This window comes from Plectropomus leopardus, chromosome 4 (assembly GCF_008729295.1).
Source record: "Plectropomus leopardus isolate mb chromosome 4, YSFRI_Pleo_2.0, whole genome shotgun sequence".
Classification (NCBI taxonomy): domain Eukaryota; kingdom Metazoa; phylum Chordata; class Actinopteri; order Perciformes; family Serranidae; genus Plectropomus; species Plectropomus leopardus.
The window spans coordinates 16,937,911-16,965,869 of NC_056466.1; the positions used below are offsets into that span (position 1 = coordinate 16,937,911).

At 38.5% G+C, this 27,959-nt stretch overlaps 1 protein-coding gene and 1 long non-coding RNA gene across 2 annotated transcripts; one reads left to right on the top strand and one right to left on the bottom strand.

Moving 5' to 3' along the window:
• Nucleotides 1-5,956: 5,956 nt before the first annotated feature.
• Nucleotides 5,957-18,576, top strand: anxa5b (annexin A5b). The gene is made up of 13 exons (XM_042485293.1): nt 5,957-6,126; nt 6,379-6,424; nt 11,535-11,619; nt 11,989-12,083; nt 13,862-13,975; nt 14,103-14,193; nt 14,879-14,958; nt 15,061-15,111; nt 16,122-16,215; nt 16,300-16,395; nt 16,497-16,555; nt 17,911-18,033; nt 18,141-18,576. Exons 2-13 carry the CDS (start codon nt 6,422-6,424, stop codon nt 18,201-18,203), a joined length of 954 nt encoding a protein of 317 aa, XP_042341227.1. The 5' UTR covers nt 5,957-6,126; nt 6,379-6,421; the 3' UTR covers nt 18,204-18,576.
• On the bottom strand, nt 16,369-27,050 carry LOC121942166. Its single transcript, XR_006105794.1, has 3 exons — nt 26,986-27,050; nt 26,823-26,908; nt 16,369-16,446 (listed from the first exon to the last, which is right to left on the bottom strand). It is a non-coding gene; the product is annotated as an uncharacterized LOC121942166 (long non-coding RNA).
• Between the last annotated feature and the right edge of the window lie 909 nt (nt 27,051-27,959).

The following is a 27,959-nucleotide window of genomic DNA, read 5'->3' on the forward strand; positions in this document are numbered from 1 at the left end:
GCCAAGATGCCCCTGAGCAACAGGACTGACTGCATTTGATGCATGTGTATGAGCATGCGGTGTATTTCTGGTGTACATTTGTATGTAATGTAAATAAAAACAGAGTAAAAAAATGGAATTTCCCCTTTGAAACCTGAGAAATTGTTTAGATTTCTTTTAAAACCATTGGAAGAACGCAATATGCAATGCATGGAGAAATGACAAAATAAATACATGAAAATTAGTTTATTTTTTAAAAAGATGAGAATTTTTCAAAAAAAAAACAACACACAAGTGCTTTAAAAATTATAATTCAAAAACATAATTTTAAATGTTATTATGGTCTTTTTCTTTTTTTTCTTGACTTTTTCCCTAGCTGTTTTAAAAATAATTTTTTAAATGTGTCAATTTCTTACAAGTCGTGGAACACTTCTTAGCAATTTGTGTCTGCCTTTTTCCCCCTCCATTTTTGAATGAAATCGCATCAGTTTGTTCAGGGTTCAAAGGTTTAAAAACTGCAAAGGTTTTATACTGAGCACTAATTGCATGACTCATATTCTGTGGGTGAAAGGTTGGGATATGCCATTTTAATTTATTGTTTATTGTTTTGAGACTATAACTCAAGGGGCTTAATACATGACATTTATTGATGCGAAAATGAATTTGATCACATACTCCTCAAGAAAATGCCACATTTTAAATGTGTCCGCTGGCCCTTTTTATAGATTTGCAACATGCAATGCTACATTCATGTAGAGCGTGACTTTTAAATTATGCTTCCAAATGATATTGATTATATGTGCCTGCAGGGTGTGTGTGTTTGTGTGTTTATGTGTGTGTAAGACAGACAGAGGTTGCCTGTGGGTTGACTGGCTCACAGGTCAGAGAGATATGGGTAGGTGCTGATGTTTTTCATGTGTTTACATGTCCATCTGTCTGTCTACATGTTTAAATACAGTATTTGTGGGTGTTTAAAAAGCGGAGAAGCAGTTGTGACGCAGTGGTCTGCAGAAGTCAAGAAAAGAGGCTAAGAGAGGATTCTTGTTTCAATTTTTTGTTTTCTCTCATTGAATGCGGATTAAGCAGTCAGTGGACAGAGGACACTGATTACTTGGGATGCTCAGCAGCTCACAGGAGATTCAGATGCAGCCTGGAGACAAAACTACCATCACACTTGTTGCTACAATCAAGATCTCTGCGCTTGAATCTGTCTGACAAGAAGGAAACTTGATTGCGATCATCCTTCTTTCCTGCTGCAGTAAGTTTTTGCACAGCTGATGAAAACAGCTCGTGTGGTGATTGCAGTCCTCACAAGATAAGGAAAAGCCAGCATTTACTTGCGGAACAAATTAAAACAAAATTAACTTCACTTCTCTTCCAGATTTCAAAAAACAACTAGAGGAATTTAACTTTGACCTGTGACCTCGGTCTCTCGTGCAGCAGCATGCCTATCCCGGCAGTATTTGTGGAGGTGAATGGGGTTCCTCCTTTACCAGCAGGTTGGGGATGGAGCATCGTGGCATACTTTTGTCTCTTTGTCTCACTCGGCACGCTGTTGGCTCTGTTTCTCTGGTTGTTACTTCAACAATCGCAATCCTACAGACACAGAAGGTGATGATGCACCGTGACCCACAACCGCTGTCTTAAAACAGCCAGCTTTTGTGTGTATGCTCCTCGATGCCTTTAAATGTGTGTAGTAGGGGACATTTATTCTTTTTTATTTCATCATTTAATCACTGCCTAATTTTTAATATTCTTAACTCCTGTAAATGAGTATTGTAAGTAGCTCAATAAAAGCTGCAAGGGGAGCTGAAGTGTTCAGACTTTTCACTATTTTTTGCTTTTGTGTGGGTCCAGCACCTTTCTCAACGTCAACCTTTCAAACTTCTGTAAATGACAAACAATAATGATGATAGATACATTCCTACAGTCTGTTTAATGTGGAATGAAGACTATTGGTTTATGAACTGCATCAAATATACAATGTTTGGATGTACTGTAAATGCAGTTTATGTCTTGTCTGCATTTGTGCATTATGTCTTGTCTTTAAGGGGCTCTTTGTATTACTATTTTTTATTTATATGTTTTTTTTAACTTGTGGATTATCTCCTGACCATTATTTGTGGAAGGTTTACATTTATGTTTTTTTATGGATAATGTTAATGTTTGGTTGATATTTACGCACTGTTCTGTTAGATGGTGGAGGGTTAATAAGCCGAAAGGCTCTGTTTGTTGTTTGTTAATGTGTCTGAATAATCACATGAAGGATGAGTCATTAAGGACGAAAATATAAAAATATTACTTCATGCATTCATTCAAAACTGCAAAAGAAAACCAAGGTTTTCAGAGCAGGGTCGCTATCTTTACTCATAACCGGTCTATTTATAGGAACACAATAAATGATATTTTAACCAGATTACAGTTTTGGCCACATCAACTGCCATTTAAATGTCTGATCGCAGTATCGTTATTTTATTACATGCATTACATTAACATAATTGAGAGCAAAACAAATCCAGAAAAATTTTTAAAAAAAGAAAAAAAAAACCAAGCACTGTGAACTGTATCTGGTGATGAGTCAGTGTATTGTATCAGTGTATGGAGTCAGTGTATGTCTGTCAGCACTCCCCCAGTTTAGAGAAGCAGACAGAGGTGCAGACGGGGAACCAAAACAGTGGAGAGCAGCACCAAAATATATTTTAATCACCTTAAATAAGTCCCACCTGAAATGATAATATACAAACTATACATTAACGGCTTCAGTTCTCCATCTATGCTCTCGTCAAAGTCACCAAAATCCACTGACAATAACAGCAATTTTGGCTTCCTGAACACAGGATCTGCTTTTCTATCACTGCCTCGATCAGTGGCTGCGCATCAGATATCATAGCCGGCAGATACGTTGGATCCACCGCTAAATTTGAGCAGCAATGGCGTATAAGTCCCCACAACAACATGTCTAATACAAACACAGACAAATAAGGAGAGATTGATAAAACAGCAAACTGTTGAATGTCGTTGAGACTTAAATAAAATTATTTTGTGTTCTGTCCAGTCCTGTCATTTTTTTGTCAACAAGGAACCTTACCACAGCTGTTGTGCTGTAGACCCTCATTTTTTTTGTCAGCTGACATTTATGTGGTTGCTGCCGCTAACTGACAGATCACACTCCATTTAAAGAGCTCTCCCAGCACTAGCTGTTACATGTTTAGCGGTGCACTGGTGCAATGACACAGAGCGCAATCACATGGAGCGTGGACAGTTATTTAGATAGTTTGTGCTTTTGTGTGACTTTGGTGGATCCGAATTTACCCTTTTAATGGCAGAAGTCACACAAGAACACAAAAAAAAACTGATGAAGGCTGTGATAAACAAGCAGCTCCTGTGCTCAGCAACATAAAATCATTGTTTTTTTTGTTTTTGTTGAAAATCAATGTCTGAAAGTAAGTAAGTAATATAGCTTACACTTTTAACTGTTATTGAATTTTTTACCTGACTAAAATATGCCACCACATCAGTAGATTGTTTATTTTTCATACAGGACTCCAGCCTCTCCAACCTGAGGGCGTGCCGACAGATATCCACTGTATGGCATACACTGACTATGGATAAGGACGTCATACAGCCCCACTTCAAAAGATACAAACCGTCCCTTTCATCACGTGATATGAAGACCATGAGATGCAACTGATCGCTCAAGGGGAGAATGCTAGTAGTAACTGTGTGTCTGTGTGAAAAAGAAAGCATCTCTTTGAGGGAAACTCCCTTGAATAAAAAAATGTTTATTTTTTAAAGTGGACCTTGTGCTTAAATTCCTTCACGCTCAAAATGTTTATTTGTTACTCTTTCAAAATAAAAGATTATCAATTCTCCCTAAAAAGTCTGTTTTGTAAATTGAATTCAAAACTTGCTAAAAAAAGGCATTTTTTATAACCCGCATTCACTCCCTATCTCTCTGACTTTGTGATAAGTTTCTTTGTTAGAATTGATCAGCAGCTTTCAGTTTAGTTTACTCGGTGATTCATTGACATGCCGTGAAGATACCAGACATACCAGAAGCAACAGAATGAAGAGCATTCAAAGTAGAAACAATGCTAATTTAATCCATACATTTCTAAGATAAGGTTCCTCATTCAGTACATTTTAAACGCATTTGACAATGAACCAGTTTTGGTGTCAGCCTCGACCTGATGTCAGAACATAGTGTCTCCTAGAGTCCAGTTTCTGTGTATAGAATAACTGGACATCATTAACTCTATAAATTATTTGAAAGTAACCATTCAGTTGGACTGAAGCTGAAGGCCAGATTTCTTTTTTATACACATACCTTTGTGGGATGCCCCCCGTGTTTACTATAGGTACAAATTAGATCACTAAAGGGGAGGTTCAGTTCAACCTTCAGATTACATAAGACACAGACTGGCTCTCAGTCATAATAACATCCCTGTAGAACATGGTAACGCCATGGTAAGGGTACAAATCATATTTAATGCTGAGCTATGACTCATGATGATTTAATGCTTGAACTGATGCTCATCATTACCAAATTAGTCAAGGATTTCATTTCATACATTAAGTGATGTGTGACCACACTTCCAGTTATATAAAAGTTCATTTCGGACCAATGTATTTGCTCAGCCTCTCTGAAAGCAAAGCAGTATCCATTATCATAGAAACATCCATAAATATTAATAATAAATACCAATGGGCCTTGCAGCAACATGAAAATGCTTGCATCCAGCAGTATATTTTATTTAAAAAGAGCTTTATATTTCTATGAAAATATTCAGCAAACTGATGTGTTTTCCGAGAGGCTGAGCAAATGCACTGGTCTGAAATGAACTTGTATGTAACTGCAATCCATAAAATCTGATTGAATATCCATTAATGCATGAAATTACTGTGAATTAACATTCCCTTCAACTTGATCATTTGTCAACGGTGAGCAACAGGAATCCATAATACAGCTGGCACTAGCTCATTGCATTCAATCACTATGAGTTAGTGAAGCATTACTTCCCACCCTTATCATAGAACATAAATAATTGTCAATAAATGTAAAAAAGTATGCCACCCATCTGCAATAAAAAAAGCTGGCACTGAATGTTATTGCAAAATATATTACATTTGTACATTATTTTGTAGTGATACGTTGAAATTTAGTCTCTCAACCACACTAATGAAAGTGTGGTTAAGTTTAAGCACAAAAATCCCTCAGTTACGGTGAGAAATATATCAGGCTGTGGCTTTAAACACCCACGTTTGTTGGCACAAAGCTGCTGGAAAAGCAGGGTTGGATCAATGAAAAAACACCTAGGTTTGGTAACTCATGCCACTGGGAAATGCTGCAAAGTTTTGGTGAAACACACAAGTTCTGTGGCCCAAAGCAGAAGCACTGGAAAAGCAGAGACAGGTTGGTGAAATACACCAAGGTTCTCCAGATCAAACACCGCTGGCAGACACAGCAATATTCCACTAAAAACCAGGTTTAGATTAAAACAAAGGCTATGAAACGTGCAAATGTAACGTTTTGTGGATAAACATACAATGCAAACATTTTCTTCTGAAGACTGGGCTACTACTTGGGTATTTTTTCTATCATGTGACAAAGAAGGAGTAGAGTTTAGAGTATTTTCTATGGTTTTTAACTCGTGGACGTCAGCACAATGTAAACAGACTTAACTGCTGTCTGTCAGCCCATTGTTGACTATGCTACACTAATCAATATTTTAATGTTGACAATGGATCAAATGACTTTGTGTACTCACAGTGACAAAACCAGTGGAAATAAACTTCTGTTTGGCTGAATAATCCATCCCGTGTTCATTCAGCAGCCATTATTTAAGCATAAAAAATCAAATAAAGATGAAAACAAACTTTTTCTCTTTGTACTGACTCCATGTTTTGAGGCACAGCAGCTTCTGATCGCCTGAAACATCATTTCCCAGAGTGCCCCAGTAGCAGGGCTGTACCAGAGCCTGTGCGCACCGGGGTGTGGCCCACACACGCGCACCCACACGCTCACGCGCGCATCGGAGAGTTTTTAGCAGTAGGTTTCTGCCGTCAGCCCTTCTTCTCCTCCTCTTCTCCCTCTCTGCCGGATCTCTGTCCGCTCACCGAGCTTCATCTGACGGCTGAAACTCAGCGGTAAGTTTCACTTTTTCATCTTAAAGCTTTCACTTTCAGACATAACTTCAGCAGCATCAGCCAGGTGAGCCAGGACAGCCGGGGTCTACCTGCAGACAAAAGAAAGACAGATCAGGTCTGCGGAAGTTTGACGGCTAGGAGACACAGCCAGCCACCGGATAGGAAACAAACAGATCAAGTTAATTGCAGATGTTAGAAGTAAAAACATCTGGTTCTTACATAACTAGTATAACGCTTTTCTCTTTTTAACAGATCTTCTTCTTCCGCCGAATTTATAACCTGCAACACTGTCAAAATGGTGAGTCATCTTCACTACATCGATTTGTTTTTAACTGTCACCCTAAAAAAAAACACGTCAAACTTCATATTACACGGATGATTAAAATAATAACTTTTTAAATGGCGTTATCAAAAATCCGTTATTTATGCTAATGTGTGACTAGTTTTTACCCTCTGAACTCCAAGACAACGCCCACTTTTATCCACTTTATATAATACCAAGATTGCATCTAAATGTAGGTTAAAGTTTATAAAATGCCAGTATTTATTCACTGTTGATAAAGTTGTCAGCTCTTGTTAATCACAGAAGCCCATTATCTTCTGTAAATGTAGTACAAGTGGCAGTACATACAGTATGTTCAAGATACAGAAAAGTATTTACATAGAGTTCAATAAGTAACTTGTTGATGTAATTAAGTGTATTTAAACAGAAATGGACACTTTTACTAATGAAACACGCCATTTTATGAAGTTTTGAGTGTCTTGATGCTTGCGAGGCAGCAAAGAGGGTTCATTTGGGGAAGTTTGCTGTATGACTCATGTGGGCTCCTTTCCATTCGGGTGGGTCTCTGTCTGTCTCTCCACCTCTCTCTGTGTTTTATACACCCATTTCCACGTCTAGCCTGGAGTTTAAATCCAACCCTCCCTCCCACTCTTAAAGGGGAACACTTACTTCTTCCTCCTTTTTTTAAAAGCTGGGTGGAGTTTTACGTTTCTGTAATAAAAAAAAGTGATTATATTCATGATAGTCAGCTGTGATGATGCAACGCTGCTGCACTCTGCAGACAGTTTGGTCTGGAGCTATAAACCGTAGCTTCCTTTGGTATAGATATGCTCACAGACATCAGTTTTAACAGGTCTTTCCTAAGTAAAGGTCTAATTTTAGTACGAGGAAAGGACTAGTCTAGATTTTTCTTATTATTCTTATTTTTTTTTATGGATTATTCCTATTAAAACTGCAGTGCAAAGACAAAAACAACAAGAAACTGATCCTGCTAACAAGTATTAACAAGTGTTTGTGTTGCTGCAGCCTGACAGAGAGAATTCCTCTGTGTCACAGACCTTGATTGTTGTCCAAAAAGTATTAAAAACACATCACTAAGCCACACCTTTAGTCTGAATGACAGGTTCATGAGCACTGAAGTTTATTTTATGTCAATGTCGTAAAAAAAAAAGTCCTTAACAAATGCAATACTACTCTTGATTTAGTAACCACTGCTAAAAAATACACTGCCCGGCTGTTACAGGAAATCCTTTTTCAAAGGATATATTTTTGATCTGTTTTCAAAGATAGTCTCTTTTTCTCGTGCTTGAGCTTTCACACCCAAAGAACATTTAAAGAAGACTCAAACTTGTGTAAAATTTTCTAGTTATTGGGATTTTGTTTGTAATATGTAATTAATTCGGCTATTCTCTTCTCGGCTATTTAAAAACATTTAAATGTCTGTGCATGATGATCTAAAAGCTGATTTCTGAGAGTTTTATCTTGGGATGTAGTTAACAGTTAAATGGTTGTATATTAATATTTAAAGATCCCATGCAGACATAGTTCAAGACATAAAAAATGTTCTCCTTTGCAAAGACCCTTATCATCATCATGTTTTTTCCACAAAAAAATTAAATAACCTTGTCAGTTCTTTAAATTACATCTTGTTCTTCTCCCTTGTTGAAAAATTCAGATTCTAAGAAACTTCAGATATTTTTTCATTTTAAAAGTTGCCAGACACAAGATGCAACCCTCTTCACTAAAAAGTCCATTATTAGTGTTCAATTTTCTTGGCCTGAAAGGTGTCAAAGTTAAAGAAATGTAACTCTTAAAATATTAGTATCTACCTTTTGTGTATCTTAAAATTAAAAAAATGTAAACTACACTTTGAATTCCCATAACCTTGGTTTCCTCAGAAGGAGCTGCAGCCCTGGAGCACCACAAAGCTCCAAAAGACAGTAAAGTTATCAATGAAATATTGTGGAGGACTTCCCTTCATACGAGCATGGTTACATCATGTACAGTGTATCGTCTGGTGATACTGTATGTGCCTTAGAGCAGAGACACCAGCCTCTGTTTACATAACTGAGGGTCAACATACCTGCACAGATGCCCCCAGCCTCAGGTCATGTCTGAACTCGTTCCACAACTTCTCTTTTTCTATACGAGCAAACTGTGTAACATTTAGGAGATCTGCATTTTGTTGTATGGCTGTTCTTAATTAGAACAACACAACACAATGCAGATATTTAGACGAAATGTCCTCTTGTCCAGCTGTTTGTCCGAGCAGCAGCCATCTGCACGCTGATTAGATTTGTGTTTATCTTCTGGCTCTGAGAGTGTTTGTGAGTCGAAGGAGCTCGTGGACATTTTGGCAAATTCCTCCCTGCAGAAAAAGACAGAATCCTGGTTGTTAACAGCAACTAGTTTTTGGACGTCCCACAGTTTTTTTTTTTCTTTCCAGATTTTCAGGGTCAGAATTCCAGAGACATTCCCGTGGTTTTCCTCTCTAAACATCCCTCCTCCCTCCTGAAACAAGAAGCAGCCACTTGGCTATCTTATTGTTAATGTGTCGTAGTTTTAGGGAGTGTCCGTGTTATGCGCTGCAATGATACAGAAAAAATGAAAATCAATCTTAAGTTAATGTTTTTCAACCTTATCGCATTCTTACTGTCCTCAGCATTGATCCGTCTGCTGTTCTGATTTACTTTTTCCACATTCAGAGAAATTATTAGCCATATAATCAATCATATGTAAACCGCTGAAACAATTACAAGAGTAAAAAAACTACATGGGAACATCCTGTTTATGAAAGAGTGTATGAAATAAGTGGTTTGATGTGAGAGCTTGTGTGCACATCTGCACATATTTAATGGAGCCCTAAGTCTGTGAGCCATTAAGTTTGTGAAGTGCATCTAAAAGATGGAATGTCTTTGATGGGCATACTCAAATAACAGATCTGTGGTACAGTGTTTTATACATTCAGTTTGTACACATGAATGTAAGGATGTATATTATGTAATTTTATTCAGTTGAAGCAGAGCAAAAGTATATAATGACATTATGCACATGAGGAATCTGAGAAATGTAATCTCATATGTATCTGAATGTAGAGATTGATTAAGGATGGTCTGCCATGATCTTAAGGTTAGATAAGGTTATGCATGTAAGGAATGTAGAGATAATACATGTCAGCATGAAGTTACAGATCAATTAGGTATGATCTGTAATGTTATTGCATTTAGTTTTTATCTGATAATAAGCAGCAGTTGACAGAAAGAAAAGATGTACTTGTTCTCTTCTAAAGTAACCACCTGCTTGCTGGCAGATTTAGCAGACATAAATAATGTTTCTTTGAAACAGGAACAGACACTTCCTACCATCTACTTCTTGTTAAATGCCAAAAAAATACAAGAACATTACCAGAGGAGTTATTTATTGTTTTTATTCATCAAACAAGAAAGTTATGACAGTTACAGGACTATTGGGCCTAAAACATGCCTCCAAAAAACTTTCCATGTGGGTTTCAATATTGTTAATAGCAATTTCCAATCAATTGCTGCTGTATTTTGCAGTCATTGGCAATGAAAATTGTCACAGGTGTAGCTTGACATTAAAATTTGATAAAATCTGGTAAAATCTACTGGGGTTGGGGTGACCCAAACAGGCATGCAGACAGTGGGTATGGTTTACAACAGATTGATTTATTACCAATTACCCATATTAAAAGTCCAGTGTTGCCCGAGCAGAGAGCAGTCCTGTCAGCCGCTCAGCTGTAAGCACACAGATGGCCCTCTGTCCCTCAAGCATGTGGCCTCTTCAGCTTTTAAATTAGTAAAACCCAAATCAGCAGACTCATCTGTCTCTGCCTCCTCTTTACACCAGGTGTTAATAAACCATGACATCAAATTTAACTAAAGAGGGTGAGCCAAAATAATGTAATTACTAAATTCAAAACAATTATTCAGTTATTCAGTAAAATAAACTGGGCGAGCAAAAAAAAGTAATATAGCAACTAAACACTACAACCAAAAGAATCAAATAATCATGCAAATAAATCAATGTCAAACCAATGTGAACTAACTACTTTAGTAAGTTATTTCGTTTTTGTCAATCTCTGATGCAGTCTGTATCACTGTCAGGACTCTGGGTCAACTTCTCACGCTCAAAAATCCAAGACCATCAGAATATAAGACAGGGACTAACTGGAGGAGAGGTGAAGCGTGCACTCACCCCTCCAGTCGTGGCTCCTGTGAGCTGCCCACCTTGATCCCTGTTTCTGCAGTCCCGTACTCTCAACCCGGCCATAGGCTGGCGTCTTCACTTTCTCCCGTCAGTGTCGTCGGTACAGACCAAGTCTGTGCTGCTCTGCTTGTCCACGGTGTCTCTGCTCTCCTGCCAGCGCGCGCAAACCCCACACCTGTGCTGCATCACCTCATCAGCTGTGAGCCCAGTTTAAACTCCCCCGTATAAACTAACGTAAGAAAAAAATAACAAACACACTTGTTCTGTCTTACCAGATAAGTATTGTCAGCTTCTCAAACCCAAATATATATATACAACAGAGATCACCTATATTTTCAACAGTTTATTCAGACCCCAAAAAGTTAATTGTGCAAAAATAATAATACAAACAAGAAACAATAGAGATGCAGTTCTCATGATCATGAAAGCACGCGCGAACATACTATTAAACAGCAGAAAATGTTGCACCCGTTTTACCAACCAAACTCATTAATGGGAGAACGCTGACAAACATGCAACACGTCAGTGAATACAAGATGAAAATAGAACGACCAGGTGTGCACCTTGGGTCACACTAATGAAACAGCGAAGGGAAGAAGGATATGGTGAGGTTTATTAACTATTTAGCGAGAATGGAAAGGAGCAGGGGATGTATGGTGTGTGTGGGTGTGTATTTGTGTGTGTGTGCGTTGCCCACAGTCAGTGACAGAGCCGCTCTATCACAAAGAAGTATTTAAGTTGCAGTTATAATAACACTTGAATGCATAATTTAGGATATGTGTCAATGTGGATACCAGCTGTCCCACAAAAGGGACATTTTTAAAAAAAGGGACACATAACTTTTAGAAAACCCACCGCAGATCTAATCCTCCTCTGTGCATTTTTTTCCATATTGCAGGCCAACAGAGGAACCATTCGACCCAGTGGAAACTTCAACGCCAGTGCAGATGCTGAGGTCTTGTACAAGGCAATGAAGGGGCTGGGTAAGATGTGTGTGTGTGTGTGTGTGTGTGTGTGTGTGTGTGCAGGGTCATCTGATACCCTGAAGGCGTGTCAGTCAGTAGTACAACTCCAACAGACCAATGAGAGTGTTTTTTGGGGAGTTCCTCTCTGTAGTAATTCCTGCTGTCTGTGCGTGCTCCACCCGCACTGACAGCAGTGAGTCATAAACGTACAGAAATGAAACTTGAGTCACTGTCAGCAAAAAAACATCTGCAGACCTCGAATGAAGGCTGTAATTATGTGGCCGAAATAATTGTAATCAACAGTCCCCCACGACAGAGCATGCTCATTGTTATGTCATATGTGTATGTTGCTGCTTGGATGAGTAACCATGGTGCTTGTTGCCGTAGGGACCGATGAGGATTCCATCTTGCAGCTGCTGGTGGCTCGCAGCAACGCCCAGAGGCAGGAGATCAAGGCTGCCTACAAAACTCTGTTTGGAAAGGTTGGAATACTTCAGCAGCTGTTAAATCACATGACCGCACAAATTACAAGAGCTCCAGCTTAACTACTGTGTGTTTGAAGGCATCGTTTTCATACATTTATAATGTTCAGCTTAAATTATTGGGGGAAGCGTGAATTCTAACAGAGTTCACTGTACCTGGCTCAACTATTCCTTCAACACCTGGGTCTCAAACAGAGGGTCCATGACTCCAAGGGGAAAATACTGAAGACCCCTCCGTTAACACGAGCTGAGCAGAGAACTCTCTGCTGCCTCTGCACAAGCAATAATAACCAAACTCACCCAGCCAGAATATTCGGACAGTCTCTCCTCAAAAACATTCATGCTGTTGCATCAATTTTACACATAAAAAGTGATGCAGAGAGCTTGAGGAAAGAGGGTCCGGAGTGGCTGCACACCTGGCCAATCACACAGCTGATAGGGCCTGTGTCCACATAGCTTTTTTTTCTGAGCGTCAGCGTCTTTTTTTGAATTGTTCCCACTGAGGAGAGAGAGTATGCGTTTGCATAGAGAAAAAAGCGCGCTCTGGCTTCTTTGTGTGGCTGCTCCAAGCGCTTCTAGTCAGTAATCTCTGAACTTTTCAGAAAGGCGCTGGTGTCATCACTGCCGCTCTTTCCTTAAGCTACTGTCTCTCCTGAGCTGCACGATGTGTTTGTCAGAAACTATCACAACAAAGAGAGTAAAGCCCATACTTGGAAGCAGATCAGTCGGACACTGATTGTCGCTGTTGTGTCTTTTGCTTTTCTACCTAACGACATATTTTGTCATAACAATAAAACCCAGTGTAGAGCATAATTTAAAAAAAAAGAAAATTCAATTTTTTTTCCATACATAGTCCAATATCATAAATTTACCTAAGCGGGTTTTACAGCAGACACCCTCTGTTCTTGGCAGGCCCCCAGGAAGTGAGCCAGACTCTGATGCAAATTTTACATAGCAGCCAATAGTGGAAATACACTGCCAGGGTCTGTCACGTGAAGAGACATCTGTAAATCAGTAAATCATTTTTTTGTGAGCGTCAAAACCCCCTGCAAAATGACTAATTTTACTATCTAGATTAAGCCATCCAGTTCAGTAATTTTAGGAAACTCTGAAAGAGCCGCAAAATTACATTTTTTAGTCTGCGATTCAAGCTAGCGAGGCGCTTAACCGGAAGGAAGTCAGTCACTCCGCCTGCAAACGTTAGCCGCTCAGGCACACCTGGCTGTGGCCGCTGCAAGTGTCTAGTGCGCATGCCTTATGGGCCAGTAGATCCGGGTATTTTATCGTATATCACACCCAAAAAAAGAGCTTATTTTGCTTCATGCGCCAATGAGAAGCTCTCATAGGAATGAATGGGGCCCCGCCTCCATGCTTTATCCAGACTTCCTTTAATACATCCATGCTAAAAACCCTGGGATGAAGTGCTTCCTTTAATACATCCATGCTAAAAACCCTGGGATGAAGTGCTCTGCCACTGCTTTTCTTACAAAGAAAAAAGTGGACGCACACCTGACAATCTGACAAACTCTGCGTTTGAAGCATACTGAGGCCTTTAAACCCAATGACCACACACAACATCACAGCTCCAGCATGACTCAAACCAGACAGCTCGAATCATCAGAAGACCATTTATATATGGAACATGACACGACAATTACATTTTAACCATAACAAAATTATTCAGCTGTGCACGGCAACCATATAATCCATCGCTGCATAGCGTCACGCTGCAGTGACATGCAGGATTTAATAAAGCACATGATGTATTTTTATGACAGGATCTGGTAGATGACCTGAAAGGAGAGCTGGGGGGCAACTTTGAGACCCTGATCGTGGCTCTGATGACCCCACCCCTCGCTTATGATGTGACATCGCTCCGCAATGCCATCAAGGTGAGCGCTGAAGATACTGGATAAAAACACATACGGACTGTGTTTGAGCTGTAGATGGAGAGACCTGAAGTTAAACACCTCAAACTCACCTGTCATTCATCAGACGTTTCCCCTCTTTGACCTGTAGGGGGCAGGAACAGACGAGAAGGTCCTGGTGGAGATCCTCGCCTCCAGAACGCCTCAGCAGGTGAAGGAGATCGTCGCTGCTTATAGACAGGGTAACACATACACACACACACAGACACACACTAATACTGCATGAAACATATGTCGTTATTTGTTTTTTTTGATATATTTCTACAGTGAAACAATAGAATAAGTTATTATTAGCAACTCAAAAAAAACAGAACATGAACAACATTTATTATTAGTATGAATGGCTCTAACAGGCGGTGATTTAGAGCTATGAATAAACTGAAACCGCAGACGCTTTGAAATCCTTTGGAGTCACACCAACATGTTTTATTCAAATTAAATACTTTACATATTATGTAGAGTCAGGCTGAGAAAACCAATTATGTCTGTAGACCATAAAAATAAGACATTTTAAAAACTGAATTATTCATATTTTCAGTGACATACATACTTTCATTGAAAAGGCACAAAAAAGTGAGGATAAAATCACTTTACATATAAATAGACCATAGTAGTGTTACTCGTTACTTTTTTACAGCCTTCAACTGTTCTAAAATATCTTTTTGAGTGTTTGATTTGTACAGTTTTGGTGGTGCTTATATCATTTTTCATGTGGTGGAACAAAAATACATACATAGAAAAACATAACCAAAATTATCATTGCTGGTTGCCATGGTGCCTCAATTTCTTACAAAAGTATGACAGAAACCTGGGAAGCTTTTTTAAAGATCAGGGCTGAAAGAAAACATGAACACGTTTGTTCCTCAGAGTACGATGACGACCTGGAGGAGGACATCGCCGGTGACACCTCAGGTCACTTTAAGAGACTTCTGGTTATTCTGCTGCAGGTAAAACTCTCTAAAAATCTTCTCTCCTTGTCTCCTTTCCTCTATCCTTGTCTCGCATTTCCTCCCCTCCTCTCTAAAGAGAAACATGTTATCTTTCCTCAGGCGAACAGGCAGCAGGGGATCCAGGAGGGAAACATTGAAAATGACGCTCAGGTGGGTCGGATGTTTTAACTCTAGTTCAGTAAATAGTTCTTCTCCTCACCATCAATGGCATCTTTGTCTTTTTGTCTGAGGGTGTGACTGTCACATGCAATTGTGGGTTGGATCTAAATGCTGGTCTTTGAAGCGTGTGTGTGTGTGTGTGTGTGTGTGTGTGTGTGTGTGTGTGTGAGATATTTGGGAGGGCAGCTATGATCATATGATAATGAAGTTATGACATCTGCTGGTGGATGAAGGTAGTAAAATATTCCCCTAAACTGTCTCAGTGGAATTTAAAATAAATTATAGTATAATTAAAGTATGTAAACTATTTTCCTCTAGATCTCGTTTGCTGAATGTTTTATGATCTCGGAGGAGTGTCGATATGAACGTGATTTATCTCCAGCAGTACAGAGGAGAGTCTGTTGTAACTTGCTCTACTCCACTCAAACGTTTAAACAATGCTGCCTGAAGAACTGTGTACTATATAGTCTTATGGTGTTTTTAGTACTGCGTTTGTGCAATATGTGTTATGTGCAATGTATGTGCAATCTTATGTTAGCTGTAACTGGAATTATGTGCAATGGTACATCTGATGTTTTTGTTTAGACTATTGTGTTTTTAATGTTATAGAGTGATTATTGTTTTTATCGTAACTGTGGAGACATTATCTGTTTTTACCAATAAATTTTATGGTATGGTAGCATATCATATTGTATTGTATCGTATTGTATTGTATCGTATTGTATTGTTTCATATCGTATCGTATTGTTGAGTTGCTATTTCTATTATTAGTATTGCTGATACTAGTTTAGTATAGTTTAGTATTGTTCCAGACTTTACTGAGGCTTTGAGAGCTTAATCTGTTGAGGCTCTTTCTTTTTCAGCACGTATTAAGTACATTTTCCTCTGAAATGTAGCAGAGTTAAAGTATAAAGAAATTTGTACCTGAAAACTGAGTAAATGTGCTCTGATGCTGAACGTCAAATATGTGAGATGTGTGTTTGTTTGTTTTGTTGTTTTAGGCCCTCTTCAAAGCAGGAGAGCAGAAGTTTGGCACTGATGAACAATCGTTTGTCACCATCCTGGGAAACCGCAGTGCAGAACATCTCAGGAGAGGTTTGTCTGTGTGTCTGAGGATATCTATATTTCTTTTGCAGTTCTGCATAATGTTTAGACTGATTCTGATTCTGTGTGTTTCAGTGTTTGATGCTTACATGAAGTTGTCCGGATACGAGATGGAGGAGAGCATCAAGAGGGAAACATCTGGCGGTCTGAGAGATCTGCTGCTGGCAGTCGGTACGAAACGCTGCTCGCTGGTTCTGTTGGCAGCCTCTTGAAAGGTGATGACTGTGAATGAATAATAATAACATGTTATTTTCTGTTTTTTTCTTTAATAGTGAAGTGTGCCAGGAGCGTCCCAGCCTATTTTGCTGAAACTCTGTACTACGCAATGAAGGTGAGACAACAAAGACGTCTGAAAAGGTCAAACAAGTATAATCAATGTGGCGCTCAACCACCATGACATCTACAATGTTAGTAAAATGCAATATATTGCTGCTAGAAAAAAGTCTTCATTTTTGTTCTGTGCTCCATAAATATGTAATTAGATTACCACCAAGGTGACATTTCAAGCTACATGCTCTTCATCAGACTTGAAATGTTTCATGTGGTAATGTAAGTTATGTTTTGGCAAATAAAATCCACTCAGTTATGATTATGTAAAGATTATGTTTGTTGGTTGGTATGGTTGTTTAGTCCAGACCCTAGCAAAAAATCGCTTTTTCCTTTTCTCATTTTCCTACAATTACTAAAATCGTCACTCATTTCAATCATAATATCTGTCAAAATATCGCAGTGATGATTTGTTTTTCAAATTGTGCAGCCCTAGTGTTAGTAAAAATGACTGCTTTCGCCGGTGGAAACACAATGATGTGTTGCTAAAAAAACACCCATGTTTGGAGGCTAAAAGCTGCTGAAAAACAGTAATAAAAACTGTTTTTGCTGTTTGTTAGTCTCAAACAGAAGTCTCTATCTTGGCAGGTATCTCGTTCAAGTGACATCCCCTCCACCTCAGCATGACAGTCAGATCATAAAAACAACAATACTTTAGAAATGTAACCCTTCTGAAACCTTTGAACCCTGAGCAAATTGATGTGATTTCTTTCAAAAACGTGAAAAGGGCAATGAGCAACTTGGTAATAAATGCTTCACAAATTGCAAGAAATAAGTAGATTCAGAATATTATTTTTAAAAGGCTAGAGAAAAATGTCTGGGGGAAAAAGAAAAAAGCTACGATAGAATTATATCAATAATTCTAATAATTAGCATATTTTAAATTGTGTTACAAAATTATTAGAATTTTTAAGCACTTTTAACATGTGATTTCTTTATTGTTTCTCTTTTTAACTTTGTTTTTCTTGTTTTATTTTCATCAATAACGGGATATTATCTTGTACTTTTTGCTAAATTCTTGTTAATTTTAGGGTATTTTCTTTTTTTAATCATTGTCTTCTTCCCATGTTTTTTTTTTTAAAGAAATCAAGCCAATTTGCTAAGGTCTTAAAGGGTTAATATGATACATCTGAAATTTGTAGATGTAAAGTATTCATGGTTCACAGAAACCCCGAGTGCTGACATTGTCCTCTTGTGAAACATGTAAAAAGATTGTTAAACAGTCGTGTATTTTCATGCACATCTGGATCCGGTCGCACTTTAACTATTTTTACATGTTATACAGAAGCGTGCACTGTCAGATCATAGTTATATATTCATGCGACACACAGTCACGGTGTCTCCATGTATTTGTCGTAGGGTCTAGGAACTGATGACAACACCCTGATCAGAGCGATGGTGACTCGCAGTGAGGTGGACCTGATGGACATCAGAACTGAGTTCAGGAGGATGTTCGCCTGCTCTCTGTTTTCCATGATCAAGGTGTGCACACACAATAAACAAACACACTGCACTACACAAACATGCACACTCATGTGTAAGTTGCCATATGGAACAGCTCCTTATATTCTCATGTCTTTGTGTTGCAGGGAGATACCGGCGGCGACTACCGAAAGGCTTTACTGTTGATCTGCGGTGGAGATGATGCGTAACCGCAGCAACAAGCAATAAAACAAGAACCACACCTGAAGTGCCTCTCCTCCAAGTCTGCCTTTATTTTTCGGCTGTCGGCTCACTGAAACACAAAGTTCATCACAACAAAACGTTCTTGTGTGCGTGAGAGAGAGAGTCGGCCAAATCAGGTCTTTTTAAACTATGACTCCAGATAACGTCTTTGAAAGGTAGCTAACATTTTGTTCACGTCCACATTAATCAATGCAGCTTTTGGTCCGCTAACATCATCAATATGATAAATGTCATATTATTCATTTGGAATGCGAAAGTATCAGACTGCAGTTGCTTTGTTTGCACTTTGTACGGCAGAAACAATTTATGCAGTAATAAACAATTCAACTGATGAAGTAAGTGAGCACATTTTTCTTGTCTCTGCTGTTCTGTCCTGCACATGGACCATTAACAAGGACCTGTTTGATTTCTGATGAGCATGCACTAGCGTGTCCTGGCCACTAGAGGGAGGTAGTGCAGCTTTAAAAGACACGAGTTCCTCCCTGTCATCACTGCGCGAAGCCAGGGGTGGAAAGTACTTGAGGACTTTCTGACTATTTACATTGTTAAAATGTAGCGTTGAATAATGCATGATTAGAAATAATTCAAATTTTGAGCTCTCTTTTTTTAAGTACTTAATGCAGGAGTTCAATTTGTGAAGGCGTGTTTTTACACTTTGGCAATGTTAGTTTATATTTAAAAAAAAAAAAAAAAAAAAAGCATCTGACCACAGCTAATGACTTTAGCAATGAAAGCATTTGTGCTCTCATGAGCCTGTGTTTTTTCTCTATAGGGTCAGTTTGTCAGAATGACAAAAAAAAATTTAAAAAAACAATACTTTGATTTATTTTCTCCTCCACTCCAATACAAAACATGCTAATGAAATTTAGCTTGTGGTCCCAAAATACTATTTTTATATTTTCCCCCCATTTTTTAACGATCTTGTGCTTTGATACCACTGGAGATAAGAGAAATAACACACATTTTGTAATATGAGGGATCCTTTAAAGGTCCAGTGAGGATTTAGTGGTTTCTAGTGGTAAAATTGCATATCGCAACCATCTGAAACTTTATTGTTCAGGAGTTTTAGGAGAGGTCTCCTCTATTCCAAAACAAATGGCCCCCTTGATTTAAACCATTAAAAACGCAGAATACAGTACTTTCATATTACAAATCAGTGTTTTTCTTTTTCTCATAAGATCTAGAAGTCCAGGAGGTTTTACTGGGAGCCAAACAATCTGCTGACCCAGTGATTTAAACCACTAGAAACACTGAACAAAGCAGATTCACTTTATGAGAAATCAGTATTTTTCAGACACTCTAGTTGTAGATCTGCTGCTAACTGCAGTGACCACTGCAAAAAGGTTAACGGCCCTCTCTGGAGCCAGTTTGATTGTTTTTTCTAGGTTACTATGGAACAACATGGCGATCTCCACAGACACACTCCCTTTGTAGATATAAATGGCTCATTTCTAATATAATGATAACACAACATTTCTTATTTTGATTATACACTAAGAAAACACTTTTATATCATATTCCATTTCTGCCAATATACACCCCTAAATCTTACACAGTGGACCTTTAAGAAAAAATATAAAAGAAACACACAATTATTATTAGAGTGAAACAAAGTAAAGCAGAAGATGAAAAATATGCTAAAAGGGAAGAAAAATGAAACAATAGAATAAAAATACAGTGCAAGATATGTATAAATAGTCCCAAGTTACAGATTTCAGAAATGTGATGAATAAAAACTGAATGCTGCTCCACCATGTTTAATTGTGATCATCAGCATCTTTTTTCTTGCATCACTGTTTCTGAAGAGGTTTGTCATAAATAACCCACTGAAACTTTTTATTATCCTACTTTTTTTGGTTATAATGTAACTTCTTGGGTTGACCTTCACTTACTGTAACTGCTAACTGTTTCCAGTAAAATCATTTCAAAGGAAGATGTTTTGCTCCGTGTGTGTGTGTGTGTGTGTGTTTGGGTTGAAGAAGGGGTCATCCCAGGTCCTGTTACACTAAGGTTTCTGTTATTCTTTTCACGGAGGCGGTTGCCGTTGATTGTTGCCACAGAAACCAGCAGCCAATAACAAGGTCTGAACAGCAGGGTGTGGGGGTCAGACCACCTCGAGCCACAGGAGGAACAATACCTCCAACTCCTCCCACCGCGCTGCCCTGCGTGTTTTTGGGTGGGCATGTGTCCGGTCAGCTTTGTGGGTCAAATCTGAAGTACTTAGTGGAGCGTTGAGTTGGGTTTTAATGTTTTTTTTTCCCTCCTGACATGCGGAGCCCCTCCTCTCCGTCATCACACTGACTGAGGCTCTGCCGACCACAAACAGTTCAAGTTCAAGTTGGAGTTTGTTTATCAGCAAAACTTTAGTTTAAACTCTACAATGAAGGACTCAGTCATAAAAAGTTTAAAAAATACTTCATCCTAAAAAAGTTGCAACCAAATTTGCAACCACAGAAAACTTCTAAAAACTGTAACCATCTTCCTGCATCCGGCTGCTGGTGTATCTAAAGCTGAAACAATCAGTCAGTTAATATACAAATCAATCAGCAGAAGAGTACTTATGACTATTGTGATGGCTGATTGATAATTTTATTAATTTTTCAAGTAAAAAAGCCAACATTTCCCCAAAGATTCAGCTTCTTAAAATTGGGGATTTTCCTTTTTTCTCCGTCTTATTCTATAATAAACTGAACATCTTAAGGATTTTGGACAAAAAGTCCAAAACAAGCAATATCAAAAGCTCAAGACTCTTTTCTGACATTTTCTAGGCTAAACAATTGCTAATTAATAATAATAAAAAAAAAACAACAAAGAATTGAGAATGAAAAAAATTGTTGGAGACATTGTGTTAAACTTATTAGACGCTGGATGAGCTTCAGTTTTAAAAAGACACAGCATCAGAAGTTTACATGCAGCTGGGGAACAAATTAAAGTAAAATCCCCAATACAAGGGTGGGAGACAATAAATAAATGCTTCCAATTAAATAATTAACTTCTCATCATGCTCTGTGAGACCTATAAAGGGGATGAGCAGGACGACGAGAGAAAAAGATCTAAGTGACTAATTAAAAAGATGAAGGTTCAATGAGAAGCACTGGTCCAGAGAGATATGAAAACAAAAGTGATATTTGTCCTGCTGTGACTGTGAAGCATGTAAAGCACTCATACGTGTTGATGTGAACAGGCATCGTTATTGTAGCATGATTCACAACATGTGAATTCAACAAAAAAAAGGACAAGTCATCGTTTTGCAAGTCAAAAGTCTTTGCACTCAAGTCCCAAGTCAAGACAAGTCAAGTCTCAAGTCCTAAACTTAAACTTCAAGTCCTAAACCAGTCACAATGGGCTCCTCACTAAATGTAACGCCATTTTAACTTTGATATTTTTGATGTGTTTTAATACATTTAACTTACAAAACTCATGAATGTCTTTTACATTTTCCCTCTCTTAAACTATCCCAAAAGAGAAAAGATGATATGTTGAGATGCATGTAAGGAGGATAAAGGCCTGAGTTTTGATGAGTAATAAAAACAACGTGAATCTTAATGCTATAGTCATCAGAGCTCCAATGTGAGATATTTAAGAAATTTGTCAGATAAAACTAATTTAAATGAGGGAATTCCCTCTAGCAGAGCTTTAGACACTGGAGGAAATATATGTAAAAGTGCACTGAAGCTTACTATTACAGTTTGCTGATATTATATTATATATTTTCGTATCTATGCATCTTGTTTGAAGGTAGTTGGCTGCATGGTACTTTGATTTAGAAGCATAAAAATTAACCTAGAATAAAACACTTCCTTCAACTCTACTGGATGAAGAAAGCAGTGGATGCTTAAAGGAAAGAGTCACGGGATGAATTTCTCAGTTGCTTTCATGACCTGACATAAAGTCGTGACCACAAATCCATAAATTTCACAGTAAGCTGGTGTTGGAAGTCACAAATCCATAACACCCAAATTCCTGAAGGCATTCTCAAGGACTCCAGACTCTCTGCTGCTAAGATCCACAAATACTAACACCGACACAACTCTCTCACAGACCGAAGCAAAACAGACAACCAGGGTAACAGAGAATTAACGTGAATGCGCTGATATATACAGTGTACTATGAGGCTAATAAGGAAAGCGCAAACAGGTGAGCAGGTAGGCAGGGAGGTGATGGGGAATGACGGGAAATACTGCAGGGCAGGAGGGAGTGGTAGGATCTGAAATGACGAGATCGTTTTTTTAGCAGGGAAACAAAGCAGGCGAGAGACTGTGAGAACATGGAGTTCATAGTAGGTTTGTTTCAATCCAGCTGACTTTATGAACATTTTCAATTTGCACAATAACAAGTGCAAATTCACAATGTCTTCAAGAATGTATGAGGAAACAGTCAATCAGCTGTCCTCTGTCTTATGACCGATGTTTTTACAAAAGCTTGGGCAAATCTGTAAATCCATTTGGAGGTTATTTTTTGTTAAAGGCTACTCTTAGGGTAAAAACTGTTGCCACCAAAAGCTGGACAAATTTTTGTGGACCGACCAACTGAGATCTCAGTGGAAAGAACCCGAACTTTTGCAAAAACATTTTTACACTGGGCTGACATGGGAAATTGGTTTACCAATAAAAGCTAAACTTAACAAAGTGCGACGTAAGCAGACTTTTGAATTAATCTTGACATACATGAAGCATGTGACCCAAACATTCACTGAGGAGACAAAAAATGACAGCAGACAAGTGGATGGAAACACAGAGAAAATCGTTCTGTCTTGTCTGCTTCAAAAATATAACTGAAATTTGCATTATTATTGGATGGAAACTTGGTTAATGTGATTCTAGTCATGCAAACAAGTATACTGAGTCCCAAACACTCAATGCAACTAGGAACCAAAGAGGCACACACACCAACTTGGCATGACAAAACAGAAAGAGTAACTCTTTCTTCATTAGAGCAAAATCAGATTCCACAAGTGCAACGACAGTCTTTAGTTTTAAGCCTTTAGTTTGCAGAGGAACCAATGATGAAGCTAAATCTGAAGGGTCCTGAGTTGATAAACAGGATTGTGAGGCACAACATTCAAAGGTGATATTAGTCGCACTGTCACAATGTGTGCAGTCAAATACAGCATGGCATACTTTTGAGACTGTGCTAAAAATAAGAAACGACAATCGAGTATAGTAATTTGAGAAAAAAACAATAAAAAGTTGTGTTTACTTTTAAAACTTTCTTCTAATATTTGTTTATGTCATACCTGTTTCTGCCTCTACAAATGAGCAAAGGCATTTTTTAATTGGGAAACAGTTTTTTTAGAGGACCAGACTAAGATCAGGTGGTGCAAAAATACCTGAGTTTAAACAATAAGAGGCTGACTGACAGTCTTGAGCCCTTTCTGTGTGTCCTTGTGGATCGTTCAGCCAATATGTCCAAACATCAGACTGTAATTTTGTCACTTTTTTTCATCTCTCTTAACTGAAACAAATTCAGAAAAGTCTTCAGTGTCTCATATAGTAAATAGCAAATAAATCTGATGTTCTTTCTTGTTTTGTCCCCACTTAAAGAAACACAATCTAAAACAGTAAACGGGTGTAAGATGAATGTCGGCATTATAAGAGCACCTGAACATACCATAGGTCTAAATCCCCACATACTGGTATACATGTTTGCACCTGCTTCATTCCTCAGAAAAACACTTGATGTTTAGTTTTGTGTCTTTAGATGGAGGAGCAGATAGAAAATGATCTGCTGTTTGTGGGATCATGCTTTTAACTGCAAGACCCGAAACCTCAAAGGACTTTTATTTTAATACTCTGAGCGGAGGAGTCAAAGGCTGCTGCTTTCACGGGTGTTTGTTTAGTTTGTAAAGCACATCCTCGACCGCCCAGCGTGAATAAAAGGGAAACAAGACGGGACCTGCAGCCATTGTGTAGGATTTGAGCGTAAAAAGGACACACATACCTTAAATCTGACTCAGATGAGTTATTGATGGTAATGTGTTTCCCTTCAGGGAGTCCTCCTCATTAGACTATTACTGAGGTTAGTAAGAGTTTTTTTTCTCCTATTTTACTTTACACATCAAAGAAAACTGTTCAGTGTGACGTGAAAGGAGCCAATTTAATGTACTGTCATGATTACAGGAACAACTCAGGCTGTGAAAACAGTTGTTTTTGAGGCTATTGAGGGGCTTTGAAAAGTATCACAAAATCACCAAAGTTATATCAGTTACATAATCCCAGTTTTGGCTCGGTACAGAAATTTCTTTCTTGTTTTTTATTTGTTTACCTCTGTTTTGAAGTGCACTGAGGAGAGATGATAGGACATAAGGGAGAATAAGGTCAGAGATATATACTGCGTTCCATTGTACTTTGTAAAAAAGGATCTCAGACTCAGAACGCAAGGTTAAACAGCAACTATACTACAACCTAAAGGCTTCGTCAGACCTGCCTGAATTGACTGAGAACAATGAAATTCATTCTAAGATCATTATCGATCATCTGTAGAGCAGCTCCAGACACCGTCGATTTTTGTAGAGAATAATTTATTTTTTTTAGTCAATACTGTAAAGTTAACTAAACTAAGATTGATTTTTCCTCTGAATATCAAACCTGCAGAGTTTAGTCTGCACTCCGAGACCTCTCGCCCAAATATGGTCACTTCTGGCTGAACTTGAGGCTGCAAAACGCGAGTCCACAAATCATTTTTCCATCATTTCCCAAACAATCTCACTGTCAAGTTAACAGTAAACTGACTTCAAAGAGTAACGTCTTGAATAAAAGGTGTAACATAAAGACAAACACTACCAACATAACCACAAATAAAATGATGAAGTATTATGGTTTTAGCAGAAATGCATGTTTGGGAAGTATTGATTATGCGACTCATTAAGAGACTTGGATTATACTGCCGACACAATGTCATCCCAACTCATCACAGGGTGCCGCTCTGTCAGTGACCCTCTGCGTCTACTGATGTTTTAGGTATCCTTATGCTACATCATGATGTCAACAAATGCACCGTGAAAGTTTGTGAACAGATGTTATATAATTATGCTGAAGTAAATGTAGCCCCAATTAAGTCCAATTCATTAAGACTTTTCTCTGTTTTGTCATTTTTAATTCAACATGGAAGCATGCAAGAAAAACAAAGTTTTCTTCATAAATTCAACATAACACGTAATGAGTAATTTATATACAAATGGTGAAGTGTTACTTCAATGCCACCTCAGCCAAGTGTATGTCGCATACATACAGTATGTGCAATATGAATGTAATGTGCACGACTTCAAAAGGTCAAAAAACTAAGTGAGGACAAACTAAACTATTCAGTGTAATAAAACCAGCGAGCAGGAAGGTTGCGGATATTTAATCTGCAGGTGCGGCCCTCACTAAGGAGCTGATGATATCTTGATAAACTTACTGTAAAGAATCGGCACTGCCTACAAGCAAATTCCTCTGAAATCACCTCATAATGACAGAGGCAGAAATTACACTCACACACCCTGCTATCATGAGCAAACATGTTACTTACGTTACAACCCAGAATCTCTTATATAAGATCTTTTATCAGGTCCCTCTGACTTGTGAAAAAAACAATTGAATTACCGACAGGAAGTCACTTTATCAGCTCATGAACCCTTTTCTGCACTTTCTCAGTATTTTAATGTATATAACACATGAAGCAGACACACTGGCACTAAACCACCTCAAGCTCTTTCCTTTTTCTCCCGCAGAGCATAAAGAGGTCGCTTTTAAGTATCAGTTCTTGAAAGTTATTGGTGTGCAGACTCTCAGTGGCACAACTACAAAAACACACACAGACAAAACAGGCAGATCTCTATTTAAAGCTCCAGTGTGTAGGATTAATGAGAATATATTGGCAGAAATGGAATGTAATATAATAAGTATCTTTTCTTTAGTCTGTGATTACCTGAAAATAAGAATCGCTATGTTTTCGTTACCTTAGAATGAGCTGTTAATATCTACATGGAGTGAGTCCTCCTCCACGGGGAGATCACCATGTTTATGTTCATACAGTAGCCCAGAACGGACAAACCAAACACTGAGTCTAGAATAGGTCACTTTTGCGTTGGCCACTGTAGCTAGCAGCACCTGCGTGACGAGAGCATCTGAAAAACAGATTTCTTTGAAACTTCATTACAAAGTCATTTTCTAGTAAAATTTCTGTACTTTCACTCAAGTACGACTTTCAGGTAACCACTGCACATCAGCAGGTGCTGGGTGAGGGCCCCGTCTGTGATGTAACTGCACAACATCAGAGAAAAACTTACTTGAAACTGCTTTATTCTGTGTTTTTACTGGTTTAAATCACCTGGTCTGTTTGTTTTGGAGAGGTCTGCAGATGATTCAGCTCCCAGAAAAAACCTCCTGAACAATAAATGCTGAAGGAATTCAAACCAGAAGAACACAAGAAGAAACAATCCTCACTGCTATGAAGCTAAATCGTGAAATCCCTCTAAGTTATACATACCATACCTTTAAGAATGTTTAGCAATCAATTTCCTGTCCAGTGATCGTTTCATAAGAAATGTCTGCATCTCAGACTAAAAAAAACAAACCTCCAACTTTAAAGAAGAGCGATCTTACCCTGAGTCTGATTTACAGTTCTTCAGTTCCTCCGCTCTGATCCTGCAGCACATAATCCTGCAGGTGGATCTCCCTTTGATCAAAGCCTGCAGGAGACCAGAAAAAAAAGAAATAAGTCCACGTGAGGAGCAGCAGAGGTGGACAGACGGTAGCTGATCCTTACAGCACAGGCCTTTGGATGGTATCCTCATTTCCTTCTTGACCCCTGACCTCTAACCCCTAACTACTTCCTCCTCTCTGGAATGTGTCCTTGAACTCCGGTCGAAGGAGTCGGTAAAACAAATCCCCTCTGCGCCATCAAAGAGGACAGACTTCCGTTAAAAGGTGGAAATCTCCCTCCTGTTGGCTTTTTTGTTAAGTGTCTGTCTGAGGGGACAAAAAACAGCAGGTCAGAGGTGAAGAGGGTCGAGAGCGGACAGGAAAGCATAAAATTCACATCTGGGGTTGCACTTGTTCAGGGATTACACATTACACACACACACATACACACACACACGTGCACACGCAGTTGGATCATAGCATTTACAATCTACCTGTACAGAAATGGCTCCTAATGCAGCTGGCTGCTGTCACTGAGAAAGTAATTAGAGACTGCTGCAGGAAACCAGAGGGACGCCCATGAAGAATCACTCTGCAAAAAGTCTTTAATCATGAGTGTGTGATGCTTAAACCTGAGAGCATGGCGGTGATCTTCACACACAGTTTAATCTACCCAAAAATACTGTATTCTGACACAATGTCTTACAGTAATGTTGCTTTGCGCTGAATACTGAGAAAATCTCAGTGTTTTCAAGCAAACTTTTTTAACCTATTAATTCTTGTTTTGTCAATGCAAATGTAAAAAAAAGAGTTGCCTATAACAACTATTTAAAGGAGAGTAATGTTATGCACATCACTTTAGGTGCAAGGCTGTCAAAAAACAGCGCAAAAGAAGATACATGTAATGTCTGCACACTTACTTACTGATGTATCTTCTTTTGCGCTATATATATATATATATATAATACTTGCAACAGTGTTGAAACTTCTGTTTTACTTAGAAAAAGTACTGACTGTACCTGACTAAGAGCAAATTTGCAGTTGAAATTTTGAGCTTTTTCTAATGGGTGCTTTCAACAGTGTTTCAGGTTTTTGGGA